The following is a 14495-nucleotide window of genomic DNA, read 5'->3' as shown; positions in this document are numbered from 1 at the left end:
GAAAAGACAAAAGTGAATGGCCGACTTCGGCAGTGATCTCCGTTCTGTTCTTCACAGTTAGGATAACGACATCGTTCTAAGGTCAAAACAAGTCAAAATTTTGAGACTGCTGTGGGAAGGAGACCGTGATATTGTTGCATCACTCCCAACTGGTTACGAAAAGTATCGTCCGCTCCGTAGCCATTTTGTTATGATCACGTGACAAAGTTGATTATCACGTGACACTTTTGACATATTTAGAGTTGTTTGCACAGTAAATACATCCGCGAAAGATAGCTCGCTTGAAACTGTCGTACATAACAATTCCTTTGTAATTTAAAAATTACACAACACTATGAAAAATCATTATCGATGATCGCGAATCTGCTTGTAGATCAATATGAAAAGCTCTAAATATGTAAAAAAAAAAAAAAAAAAATCGATTTCCTCTCCAGAGAAGGAAAACAAAGCCATCCTGTCAGGGATAAATGAGACCCGAAGGGAAGTAACTCATTTTGACCCGAGTTCAGGATGCTATATTCTTTCTTGATTTGGTGTTTTGCGTCGTTTTCAACCACGAAGGTTATATCGCGACGGGGGAAGGGGGGAGATGGGATAGAGCCACTTGTCAATCAATGTTTCTTATTCACAAAAGCACTAATCAAAAATTTGCTCTAGGGGCTTGCAACGTAGTACAATGTATTACCTTACTCGGAGAATGCAAGTTTCCAGTACAAAACATTTCTTACATACTGCTTGACTAAAATCTGTTCAAAAATTGACTATATTCTATACAAGAAACACTTAACAAGGGTAAAAGGAGAAACAGAATCCGTTAGTCGCCTCTTACCACATGCTGGGGAGAATCGGGTAAATTCTTTCTCGTCCCAACCAATATGGGACTCCCCCTAACCTGCGGGGGGTGGATGCTATATGCTACCGTGAGTTAGCAATATAGATAAAAACATCAAAACCTACGAAGCTGTAGCCCATCCTAGTTCTATTAAAATGATTTACATTGACTGTATATAACCACTATGGTTCCACATACAGACATGGTGATCTTTGTTAAATTAATCACAGTCCCATAATTGTTTACATACTGAACACTATTGCAACGACAACAAAAGTTTATAACATTGTATGGGTGTGCGACAAAAGGTCGAGTTTTACAATGTCGAGTCACAAAAGGTCGAGGACATTTGGTCAAGATTCAAAAGGTCGAGGGCGACAAGAGGTGGAAGGTGACAAAAGGTCAACAGCAAAACGTCTAAGGGACAAAAGGTCGAGGATTGAAAAAGGCCGAGGATTAAAAAAAAGTCGAGGATTAAAAAACTGTCGACATCATTTTCTGTTTACGTGTGTGTTAAATTCATTATTTTGTATTGCTTGGAGAAAACGCTGCTTTGTGTGCATTTATAAATGTTTTGTTATTTGTTTAGTTATTCAAAACAGTGTTCGTATAAAGAGTGCCTTGAGTGACGGGTGTTTGTGTTCACGGACCCACAAATGAAGCGTAGTGTGGTCAACGGTGAACACAGCTCGACACTCAATAGATTATTGTTGGTGAACCATGTCACTAATACGCCAAAAGCTTGAGTTTTTGTTCCTTCTTTTTTCTCTGCCATATTTAAACTTTAAAAGCATTTGCAAACGAAGAGAGAGGTACATTCGGACAGACACAGAATTGAGCTCGTCAAATCACAGAAAGGAAACGACAAACAAGGCAGTACACAAAGGTTACTGCTGTCATTTTGTCTTACATCCAAAATTGTGAAAACATATCACTAAGAATGGGTCTGTGCGTGTGCGCGCGTTCGAGCGTTAGTGTGTGTGTGTGTGTGTGCGTGTGTTTGTGTGTGTGTGTGTGTGTGTGTGTGTGTGTGTGTGTGTGTGTGTGTGTGTGTGTGTGTGTGTGTGTGTGTGTGTGTGTGTGTGTGTGTGTGATCATAATCACAAATCACCCCTGTGATACGCACAATACTGAGCGAACAGACACAGAAAATTAAATTGAAATTTGTAATCCTCGACCTTTTTTTTTTAATCTTTGACCTTTTTAAATCCTCGACCTTTTGTCCCTGGACGATTTGCTGTTGTCCTTTTGTCACCCTCGACCTTTTGTCGCACTCGACCTTTTGACTCTTGACCAAATGTCCTCAACCTTTTGTCCTCAACCTTTTGTGCCTCGACCTTTAGGCTCTCACCCACATCTTCCAGGAAAAAACCGTTCTAAAATAATGCATTTGAGGTCCATATTAAAACAAAACCCATCCCAGTAAGTGACTGTATAAGCAATAAAAAAAACTGCCTTTCAACAGATTTTGTGTTAAATGACAAGAATCTTATCAAAAGCAAATATGTCCTGTTCTGCTTAAATATGCATTTAAATGCTCACAAGAATACATAAAAGGAAAAAGTGTCTATGATATCAAAAAACCAATTCTCAACATGAAGTGAGAAAAGGAATCCACTTGTATAAAAAAGCTATGATTAATAAAATGATGAAAATAACAATAACAGCAAACCGCTAAAACAGAATGCATACATTAATGAGCAATCACAGACCGTCAAAACACATTGCCAAACAACAACAACAACAACACTGCAAAAACAACAACAACAACAACAACAAAAGCTTGATCAATCAAGGCAAAACCTTGGTCATCACTAAACCACACAAATAGAAAACACTACATCATAAACGCAAAATAAAACACGTGTAGGTCAGAATGAACGTTTCTCATCAGCAGTTGGATTTAAACAAATATGTGTGAACACTTAAACATGGATAAATATAAATTTAAAGGCTGCAAAACACTAGTAGCCAAAGTTGAAATAATATCTTGAAAGCTTATAACCGTTTCACAGTGAGCGTTAGTTGATGATTATAGATTCTTCATATCCCAGCCGACCTCACCTCAATTCTTGTGTCAATCAAACAAAATCATATGTGCATAAAACGTTAAATACAAATAGTATATGCATTAAAATGCATTTTACACATAGTAAATCAAACCAAAATCAAGCTATACAAACACGAAAAAAATGTATCAAAGTATCTGTTAAAAGAAGCAAGCAATCTAAACAAAACAAGGCTAAGGACAGAACCAAAAGATACACATCAACTAAAGAGTATGAGAAGGATATACAAACAGCAAACCCACAATGTCCAAAAGAAACTTCAAGAGTGATCAAACTGTGAATTGAAAACAGTATTTTGTCATCCCAATACAAAGACGTGAGTACGCAAATAACAGCACCTGCTTCTGAAAAGTAAGCAATCAAAATGAAAACAAAGAAAAAGAGAATTGAACAATAAGAAAATGAAAATAAAAATAATTCCAAAGAATCTTCATGCAAGTAACAAAACATCCAAAACAAAATAAAATCAAACAAGTAAAAGCAAAGAAGACGAACAGATACAACATGTTTTGTGTGTTTGTGTTTTTGTAAAATCAAGCAAGATCTGCATACACCTGGTATAAGATAACAAAACAACAACAGCAATATCACAAGCATGTGCAAATTTTGTATTTTAACAACACTGTAACAATAAAAATAAGAATAAGAATAATAACACTTTATTATCCATTAAGATGAATACATTTAAATGAAAAATTGTCTTCGAAATGTCTAGCATGGTTACCAAAAAATACCTTCTAAAGAGAACAACAAGACCAAATGAAAACAAAAATCAAGAGCGCTAAGCAACAATAAAGCTATCACTGCATCACCAGAATGAACACTCCCTTAACAGGCAAGTCCCAAAACCTTGCAGCAAAACGCTGGCCAATCGGAAGCCAGCTCCATAGTGCAACATGCAAGGGGATGTCTAGCATCAAACTCCCTGCACCATTTCATCGCGCTGTCAATGGGGTCGTGAAATTCCAACGGCAAGCCTGAGCTCTCAAGCAGCGCCAGGTTCTCCTTTCTGTTTAGAAGCTTGCGCAGGAGCTGAGTAGCCTCCCTGACATGTTCTTCATCTGAGCTCCAAGAATACTTGGCATTGCTCGTAAGCACAACGGACAGAACCACCAGCAGGGTTGCCACCAACTTTTCAAGTTCTTTAGTAGCAGTAAGGCCTGGAAAAAGTGAACAAACAAAAAACTAGCATGGCCAGGAACTAAGAAGAAGATGAAGGCTGAAGGCATTTTAAAATCAGGCCAACCCGTACACGAAAAAAGCCGTCAAAAGCGGTCACTTGGTTAAATGGCAACCAATTATGCAGTAACAATAGCAGTACATTTTATCTGACACAAAATACTATCCGATGAAGTTAAAACTAACAGAACTGATTGGTTGACAATGTTTTTCAATGTAGCAAAGTTACATAACAACCACTTAATGTGCAAGATTTTTTCAGTTAACAGAAATTTAGTTAAATTATGCACATTATCGCTTCTAACAAACAATCTTACCTAGTACCTAGGAATCCAAAATCAGATGGACTGCTAACTTTCTGAAGCAAGTTTCATCGACAATGTTGAGATAAGTTCATTATTTGTTCTTTCTTTCTTTATTTGGTGTTTAACGTCGTTTTTAACCATTCAAGGTTATATCGCGACGGGGAAAGGGGGGCGATGGGATAGGGGAAAGGGGGGAGATGGGATAGAGCCACTTGTTAATTGTCTCTTGTTCACAAAAGCACTAATAAAAAAATTGCTCCAGGGGCTTGCAACGTAGTACAATATATGACCTTACTGGGAGAATGCAAGTTTCCAGTACAAAGGACTTAACATTTCTTACATACTGCTTGACTAAAATCTTTACAAACATTGACTATATTCTATACAAGAAACACTTAACAAGGGTAAAAGGAGAAACAAAACCGTTAGTCGCCTCTTACGACATGCTGGGTAGCATCGGGTAAATTCTTTCTCGTCCCAACCAATATGGGACTCCCCCTAACACGCGGGGGTTTCATTATTTGTACCATGCGTGTTTGTCTGCATGCCTACTTCAAAGACCGGCACGGTGGCCTAGTGGTAAGGCGTCTGCCCCGTGATCGGGAGGTCGTGGGTTCGAACCCAGGCCAGGTCATACCTAAGACTTTAAAATTGGCAATCTAGTGGCTGCTCCGCCTGGCGTCTGGCATTATGGGGTTAGTGCTAGGACTGGTTGGTCCGGTGTCAGAATAATGTGACTGGGTGAGACATGAAGCCTGTGCTGCGACTTCTGTCTTGTGTGTGGCGCACGTTAAATGTCAAAGCAGCACCGCCCTGATATGGCCCTTCGTGGTCGGCTGGGCGTTAAGCAAACAAACAAAACAAAAACAAAACAAAACAAAAACTACTTCAAAGACCACCGTGTCGACGTACTGTAAATGTAACGTTTTGTTTTCTCAAACGTTCCAATAACCTAGAATTCCTGTTTTGATTATAAAACAATCTTACCTAAAGATTTGAGGCCTCCGGCGATCATCATTTGCTTGCACTTGTCCACGTCAAACCATAGGAGTTCTTGTAGGTTATCATTTAGTTGGCAGCAGGAGTTGAGGAACGTAACCTTTTTCGTCCATAAAGATCAGAAATAGTTTTTTTTATACACAGAAACTCATAGGAGTAACGCTCACGAAAGTTCGTTAGATACGGGACAAAACGGGCTGATAGTTAAAATGCTGAGGGTGACCAAAATTAAAGGGTACAGTGTACTATAAGGTCATAAGGGTTAAAACAATCAAGCACTGTGGTTTCAAAACACAGACAGACAGACAGACAGACAGACAGGACAAACAGACATACACACCGACAGACATACACACCGACAGACAGACACACCGACAGACAGACAGACAAACCAACAGACAGACAGACAGACAAACCAACAGACAAACAGACAAACAGACAGACACACAGACAGTCAAACAGACACACACAGAGACACACACATCCACACTCACACACACACACACACACACACACGTGTGAATGCACGCATACCATGGAGTGTAAGTTTCTAGGGACAGTTAAGACGGCCTTAATTCTTGACAATGTAGAAAGAAGGTTAAAAGATTGTCAATTGATGTAACAATGCGGACGTATGGGAATGGATTGTTGGTTAGCCTTTATATTTGACAAATAAACTATACACGGCACTCTTTACGAGCAAGAGAGAAAACAACAAAAGACAAGGATTATACAAACACTAACAGATACACGGACAACAACAACAGAAAATAAGAGAAACAGACAGAAATAGCAAGCATTATTATAGTTTTAATGAAACATGTGATTCATCCAACCCGGATTGATTTTAGTCGATCTGCTCAATGTTTAAGCGGGCAAACTGAGACATTTTAATTAAAAAAAATGATCACTCCAAATATAAACAAGACAATCCTCAATACAAAAAAATCACGATGAACTAATTTTTTCAATGAATTACTTCAGTAGTTTTTGGCTCACGTAAGTGTAGCCTATGCGATGCTAACTTTTGTCTGTCTGTGCGTGCGTGCGTGCGTGCGTGCGTATGTATGTATGTATGTATGTATGTCTGTGGTAGAAACTTTAACATTTGAAGACGTCATATTACATTGACGTCACATTATGACGTACGAGGGTTAGACGTCACGCGATGGAATTACTGAAAGTCTCGGTGATTGTTATTTTGAGCGGGCCGAGACTATTTGGCAGTCGTGTCCATGTAAGTAGGCTACATGCAGACAGACAGATCTAGATCTAGTGTCTCGCTTTCTTGCACAGTTTCACCTATGCTCTGTCTGTCTGTCTGTCTGTCTGTCTGGTCTGGTCTGTCTGGTCTGGTCTGGTCTGGTCTGGTCTGGTCTGGTCTGGTCTGTCTGGTCTGTGTGTGTGTGTGTGTGTGTGTGTGTGTGTGTGTGTGTGTGTGTGTGTGTGTGTGTGTGTGTGTGTGACGGAGTGATTGAGTTTGTGTTACTGTTTGTCGATTTCTTACGTGAGCCTTGAAGGCTTCGCCTCTTGTTATTAATACACTTTTCTGTGTCTGAGTACTCACAGCATTAAAAGACAAACACAGACAGCAATAACAGACAGTGAGAGTCACCTATGACTAAGGACGTCAATGTCCATATTCAGTGTTGCTCCCAGGTCTCAGTCTTTTCATCATTTACGCATAATTTTCTTGGTCTGATGCATTGTTCTGACCCCAGAAGCACAAGACAGTTACCACCCAAATGGGAGCTTTCTTTCTTTCTTTATTTGGTGTTTAACGTCGTTTTCAACCACGAAGGTTATATCGCAACGGGGAAAGGGGGGAGATGGGACAGAGCCACTTGTCAATTGTTTCTTGTTCACAAAAGCACTAATCAAAAATTTGCTCCTTGGGCTTGCAACGTAGTACAATATATTACCTTACTGGGAGAATGCAAGTTTCCAGTACAAAGGACTTAACATTTCTTACATACTGCTTGACTAAAATCTTTACAAAAATTGACTATATTCTATACAAGAAACACTTAACAAGGGTAAAAGGAGAAACAGAATCCGTTAGTCGCCTCTTACGACATGCTGAGGAGCATCGGGTAAATTCTTCCCCCTAACCCGCTTGGGGTCCAAATGGGAGCTACCCGCAGTGTTGGATTAGTTGACATTAAGATTTGTTGTGATTTCAACGAATCAAACACCACAGTTTGTACTCTCCCGTTTGGATGGCACCCACTTTTGGTTCGTGCATCCCAGTCCAGGTCGCTGGAATGTCTGGGTTTGTGACACACACGCTTTTTTAATATTTATTGTTGTTGCCGCCAGGTTATTTTAATTGGACTGTCTGGGAACAACACTGCATGTCACTGCTTGCATTACTTTACCTTCAGCATCAGCACAAGAGCCTCCAGGTTGTCCTTCACTGCATTCTTCCACTCATCCAGGTCCAAAAGGCGACAATTGGTCTCCTTTAGGCCGGTCTCTCCGCCGTAGTCCACGTGTTGTTCCAGCTCATCCACTCGTCTCTGCTGCTCCTCAATGCCTTGCTTCCTCAGCAGGAACTCCTCTTTCGATTCCCAGCGTGAGACAGCTTCCATCTCGTGAACCACAGAGGATCTCTTCTTCTTCTTACTCTTCTTGAATGGCGCTGCCGGCCGCAGCAGAGGCTCCTCTTCCTCCTGCTGCAGGAGTTCTTGCATATTGGACTCTGGATCGAAGAAAGCATCTGGTGCAGTTGTCAGCATCTGAGGCCTCTCTTCCTTCTCCTGTAGCAGCTCCTTCATGGCTATACGTATTGGTTGACGTAAATTTGAACGTCTCTGTGGTAGCTTGGCAGCTAGTGATGATTGACAAACTATTTGAGCTGATCTTGATTGCCAACACTGTTCCAGTCCACCACTTCTAGGAGGACGGGGAGGGGCGGGTGTAGAAGCCTTCAAAGCTGCCATGGTTGGTGGTGGTGGGTGTGGTATCTGCCGTGCTTGCGGTGGTGGAGGTGGTGGTTTTAAAAGAGGGGGTGGGGGAAAGATTAGGCCTTCTGGTATTTCATGAGGTTTTGGAGCTCCAAAACCAAAGGTAGGATCTGCAAAACCTAAATTAGATTGCGCACTAGAACCATGCATTTGTGCTGCAACAAGAGATTGACTTGCAGGGGGCTTTGCTGCTGCACCAAAAGAGAATCCTGCAGAACCACCATCAGGCCTTGGTGCTCCTTGGCCGAAAACGGCCAATGTAGGAACACCATCAGGCATTGAGGCTCCAAAACCAGATACACTTGCAGGGACTGCAGATGCTTGACCGAAGAGAGATTGACTTGCAGGGGGCTTTGCTGCTGCACCGAAGGAGAACCCTGCAGAATCACCATCAGGCATTGGTGCTCCAAAACCAGGTTGATTTGCAGGGGCTGCAGGTTCTCCGGCGAAGGATATCGGTTTACATTGACCAAAGAGTCCTCCAGACCCAACAGGCATTGGTGCTCCAAAACCAGATTCACCAGCAGGGGGCTTCGCTGCTGTGCTAAGTAAGCTTCCCGCAGAACCACCAAAAGACATTGATTGTCTAAAACCGGCCTTCGGTGCCCCAAGCAGTGACGAACCTCGCAAAAAAGCCATTGATGCTGATGTCAGCTGTTGCCGCTGCTGCTGCTGCTGTTGATGCTGCAGTTGCTGCTGCTGCTGTTGATGCGGCAGTTGATGCTGCAGTTGATTCAGCGGGTGCTGCTGCAGTTGATTCTGCAGTTGATGTTGTGCAGATGCCATAAAAGGGTACGTTGACTTGTTCCTGGCGAAAGACATTTGAACCATTGGCTCTAAACTACTAGACTCAACCTCCATCATGTCAGGAGAGAGCTCTGTTCCTCTTTCCGTCAACATGCTCAGGTCGTCTCTTTCCGTCAAGTTCGCCGTGGCTGCCCTGTCAAAATCAAGGGATGTAGCCTCAACCCCGTCATCTCTTACAACCTTCCTGTGTCGAACTGCTCCTCTCGGCTTCTCCGACAGGAACATGCAATTACTGTACGTTTGAGGTAAGCTGGCCTTCTGTCTTTCTTTTGTTTCTCGCACTTGTTCTTTGGGTGCTGGGCCTCCTGAAAGTAAGGAAAGGCACAAATCGCATGATAAACGCATCAAACAAACCCAAAACGTATGGCACAAGAAATATGTACGGGTATGACACATGCATGCATATCAGCAACGTTTATTTAGCAATTGGTGAAAGTATACATAAACACACTATTATGTTTCTCCGGAAAATGAATAGACATTGCTATTCTCATAGAAACGTGGGGGGAATTCAGGGGTCGTGATTGGATAGTCTCACACTGTCCTCTTTTCAATCATCGTTCTATATTTCTATGGAATTTGTCGAATATCCTTTATATTTACATCAATAACCAATTAAAGCATGCTTCCGGTTTAACCATCTCTACCAAACAATGTTTTAATCGCTAGCACACCCGGAAAATTCCACTCAGCACTCTTTCCAAGCTCTAAAGATGTCGATAAAATACCCTTATCTGATTATTTCCTGATAAAACAGGACTAAAAATGTAATTTCTGTCCCTTAACAGCCGCGTTGTCAAATCGAAATCAAATGCACTTGGTGTTGTTGCTGAAACAGTGTGAGAGTGTGCAGCGGTGTGGATGCACAAAAATGATGCGCGTGAGGATTTTGTCTGCTACCGTACCCGAGATCAACGCAACGAAGACAACACTTTCATTCCGCAAGTTTGTAACCATGAAGGTCACATTAGCAATATAAACACTATCGACTCAGCATATATTATACTTGTTCTCGTCAAAATATCAGCCCCTATCTGTACGCTAAAAACACATTAGCTGTTTATATATACAACTAATATTTTATGCATACTTTGCAATGCTCTAACAGACAGGTTAGACATACATCCATCCATCCAAAAACACACATGCACACACACATTGGTACACGCGAACAGAGAGGGGTAAGAGAGAATACAGAAGAGATGGAAATGGGGTATGTAACACAGACAGGACTGTTCTTGAGTAAATCACACTTAATAACTCACAAAGAAAGAGCAGTATTGAAAAAATAAAACTTATGCAATTACCATGAACTTTCTTGCTAGTGCTAGCAAAAAAACTTTCTCTCTCAGGTGTTGGGCTCTCTGCAAAAGAATTTGAAATGAAGTCATTCCATTTTCTGCAGTCAACTAAAGCACATGTATGAAACAGTCCTCCAACAATTATTGAGAACTAGCAGTCAGGCCCGGCTTCGCCCGGGTGTTTCTGCTCTCCCCTCTCTCAGAAACCTCTCGAATCTTATTCCAATGTGGATAAGAAAAATGACAGTGTGAGCTCATACATTTGGATGTATAGGCAAGGCAAGTTTCTATTTGGTTCAACGTGTTCTTCGTGATTTGTTTACCCCTTCTCACACCCACTGTAGTTCAACCGTCTGATCAAAGCACGCATACCTCATGAGTGAGCGCGTCATACCTTTTTGAACAGGGGAGAGAAATCTGTAAATTCTCGTGATCTTGCACTGAGGCGATCGTTTCGTAAACATTATTCGCGATGATCTGGAAGGCAAGGAGGGGGAGCAGGGGGCAGGGTGTGTGTGTGTGTGTGGGGGGGGGGGGGGGGGGGCGGCGGGATGATAGCGGGCGGGGGGTAACCCTTGAGAATGACACGGTATACTGGTTTGATGAGTTACCTCCCTTCCGTGGGTAACAAAGCATGACTTACCTCCCTTGCACTATATAGACCGTATTGATAGATGGGGAGGGTAATTATCCGAGGAAGCAAACAATGTCTGGAGAAACTAAAACCCAAGTGCACATTTATGGGTCCAGGGCAGTGTGCATGCAAAATATCTTGTGCTTATCTTTTGCCATCTCTGAGGTATGGCGACCACAGACAGACAGACACACACACACACACACAGACAGACAGACACTCTCTTTTATTTATATGTATAGATGTTGTCTAGGTTTAAAATACATTTTGTAAAAAAACCCAGAGTATTGAGTTTGACTTTTTTTTCTTTAAACACTAAAATTCACCTTGAGATCCAGAACTTGCTCTGTCACTTGAGAGAACATGCCTTCCATGAGGCAGCCGAGCTGTACCCGTAGCTGGCTCTGGAAAGTAGCAAATAAATTTGTCATCATTTTCACGAGTTTTTATTCCCAAACACCTGGGAAATAAATCTCATGTTCCCCATGCAATAAATCCCCGGTTACCATAGTTGCAGGAAGCAGGTTATACATGGATAATCAAAAGCAAACCCAATAGAAACGCTCGGGGATTCTTCGGCTCTTTTCATTGGCGTTTCAGACCTAAACAGACGACACTGCTTTGCAAAGTTCCAAAAACGAACTGGCAAACTGGCAAAAGTAAACAAAAAACAAAACTACTTCATGAAAGGTCATAAATTCATCACAAACAAATGAAACCTAGCGATATGTTTTGTCTTTTTACAAAGTCATAGAGTGCGTGTATCTGTGTTTTGATACACAGACGTTCGCAGAAACACGAACGTCAAGTTCAAGTCAAACCAATTGACCCCTGACACACAAATTTTGACCCGTGCACAAGACGTTGTATCGATAAACGAAGCGCAAATAAGAAATAATAATAAAAGCAAAGAAAATAGCAACAAGATATGCAAATACCTAAAGCCGAGCAAGCAGAATGACAGGTCTAATGAAAAACAAAGAGGCAATGAGTCGAAAGGTTAGGTAGGTTTTGCCTTTCACGCCTGGTGGCGTGTAGGGCAGCGACAATGAGTCGGAAACAAGATCACAATTCTTTCCTTCGCTGCACGACGCAAATCTGCTATGACATTTGACCCAACGTAACTTCCACATTCGATCACTAATATTTACAACGGAAAACTGAGGGGGTGGAATACTGACAGGAACCAACAGAACTGTGCATCCTCAAACCTGACATATTTATCCCAACATTTTATGAACTCAAAACACAGAAAGTTGCTTTCACACGCCAGCTTTGTTGCAACAACGTGCTGGGGCCCCGAACCATGTATCATCAAAACGGAACTCGTGTTTCAAAGCATGGCTCCCTGTGTTGATTTGGCACTTACTTTCTCACTACCAAAATGATGACAAAAACGATGTTTGGTGGTTTGTTGTCAGACCAGCTTTTTTGTTGGTCCTCGGGGGGCATATCGACTTTTGTTTCATATTTATTGACCAAGGCCGACAGCCTTGGTCAATAAATATGAAACAAAAGACGATATGCTCCCCCTCGGAGCGACAAAAAAGGTGGTCTGTCAACAACCCATCAAACATCTTATAATGTAATATGCAATTTAGGACACAAAAGACACACGCACTCACACTATAATTTCTCTCCCCTTAGGCTTAGGCATTCAGTGCTGAAGCTCTCAGACCACAAGACAAACTTACATATTGTTGGGGCTAACATAACTTTTGATTTTTAAAAACACATTGTAAACTCATTTACCATTCGCCGGATGATAGTTTAGACTACACAGTCCGGATGATATGAGTCATATACGACCCATACTTTTTAAAGAAGGAATCAACATAACAAGTATGTGTCGTACATGACCCACGCCATCCGAAGAAGAATAAACACTTCAACGTCTCTTTGCAGTGTATTGGTCCCACGAAACACGCCATTTGAATAGGAATTAACACTGTAACATTTGTTCTCAAACCCCATTGACAAATCTCATACACGACCTACATCATTCAGTCTGTGAAGTTCAAATTATGTCATTGTTTATTTGTTTGTTTACAAACGTAATCATTTGAAACTTAGCCGGAAGTGTGGTGCTTGAAGATGACATGAAATCTCAAGCCAAAACTGAGCCCACCGTTTCAGAGATGCAGTTACATGTACTTTTATGTGTATCTGGGTTGTCTACGACCCAGTAAGCATGGTAAAGTCAAATCTTGGAAAAGTGTTAAATTTTAAAGAAACTTCTCAAAAACGATTGAAAAATAGGTAATTTTTAAATTGTGTTTATCTAAACATGACCCCTGGCACCAGTACATTTCTGAGGATCAATCAAACTTGGGTCGTATCTGGAAGCAATCAAATGTTGGAGTGTGTGAAGAGATTTCTTCAAAGTTCCATAAAACCTCAAGGTTAAGTTTTTGCGGGAGGGACAATCTAACACTGCTCATGACAATGACTCTCAAGATTACTCAGGTGAGTCAATAAAAATAATGTAAAAAGTACTTGACTGCAAAACAAAAAAGTTAAATAAGCATTCTAAGTACATATCAAATCAAAAGAGTACACATTAATACACACCAAAGTATCGAGTTTGACTCATTTTTTTAAACGCTAAAATTCACCTTCAGATCCAGAACTGACTGTGTCTTTGACTTTTTTGAGAAGACGTACTCTTCCTTGAGGTGCAGATTTTTCTCTGTCCCTTGAGCGAGAACGCCTTCGTCGAGGCGGCAGGGCTGTAGCTAATTGCTCTGGAAAGTAGCAAACAATATACAATTTACAATTTGGGACACAAAGAACACATCCACTCACACTATCCATCTGTTTCCCTCCCTTTAGGCTGCAATTTTGTTTGTTTGTTTGTTTGCTTAACGCCCAGCCGACCACGAAGGGCCATATCAGGGCGGTGCTGCTTTGACATTTAACGTGCGCCACACACAAGACAGAAGTCGCAGCACAGGCTTCATTGTCTCACCCAGTCACATTATTCTGACACCGGACCAACCAGTCCTAGCACTAACCCCATCATGCCAGACGCCATGCGGAGCAGCCACTAGATTGCCAATTTTAAAGTCTTAGGTATGACCCGGCCGGGGTTCGAACCCACGACCTCCCGATCACGGGGCGGACGCCTTACCACTAGGCCAACCGTGCCAGTTTAGGCTGCAAGCAACGACATCTTTAGATGTCGTTGGCTGCAAGGCATTCAGTGCTAAAGCTCTCAGAACACAAGACAAACTTTAATACACATTGTTTGCACTACAATAACTTTTGATTTTTAAAAAGCACATGCGGTAAAACCATTAAAAACTATAAATGGATCGTGTCTTATTTTAAACATAAACTTTATTGAATATGTACAGTTTCCTTCTTTTTATCATATTAATTGCCTCCCTACAATGGTCTTTGG

At 41.4% G+C, this 14495-nt stretch overlaps 1 protein-coding gene across 3 annotated transcripts; it reads right to left on the bottom strand.

Annotated features, from left to right (window-relative positions):
- Positions 1-2590: 2590 nt before the first annotated feature.
- On the bottom strand, positions 2591-14405 carry LOC138962970 (uncharacterized). 3 transcript variants are annotated; one of them, XM_070334940.1, is made up of 6 exons: positions 13708-14402; positions 11419-11496; positions 10465-10521; positions 7763-9462; positions 5373-5484; positions 2591-4061 (listed from the first exon to the last, which is right to left on the bottom strand). In XM_070334940.1, exons 1-6 carry the CDS (start codon positions 13904-13906, stop codon positions 3730-3732), a joined length of 2478 nt encoding a protein of 825 aa, XP_070191041.1. In that variant the 5' UTR covers positions 13907-14402; the 3' UTR covers positions 2591-3729. The 3 variants fall into 3 exon arrangements, with proteins under 3 accessions (XP_070191041.1, XP_070191042.1, XP_070191043.1); XM_070334941.1 differs by lacking the exon at positions 10465-10521 and having other exon boundaries at positions 13708-14405; XM_070334942.1 differs by lacking the exons at positions 10465-10521; positions 11419-11496 and having other exon boundaries at positions 13708-14403.
- Positions 14406-14495: the final 90 nt, after the last annotated feature.

Source organism: Littorina saxatilis, linkage group LG3 (genome assembly GCF_037325665.1).
Source record: "Littorina saxatilis isolate snail1 linkage group LG3, US_GU_Lsax_2.0, whole genome shotgun sequence".
Lineage (NCBI taxonomy): Eukaryota > Metazoa > Mollusca > Gastropoda > Littorinimorpha > Littorinidae > Littorina > Littorina saxatilis.
This window is presented reverse-complemented; position numbering and strand designations above follow the sequence as displayed.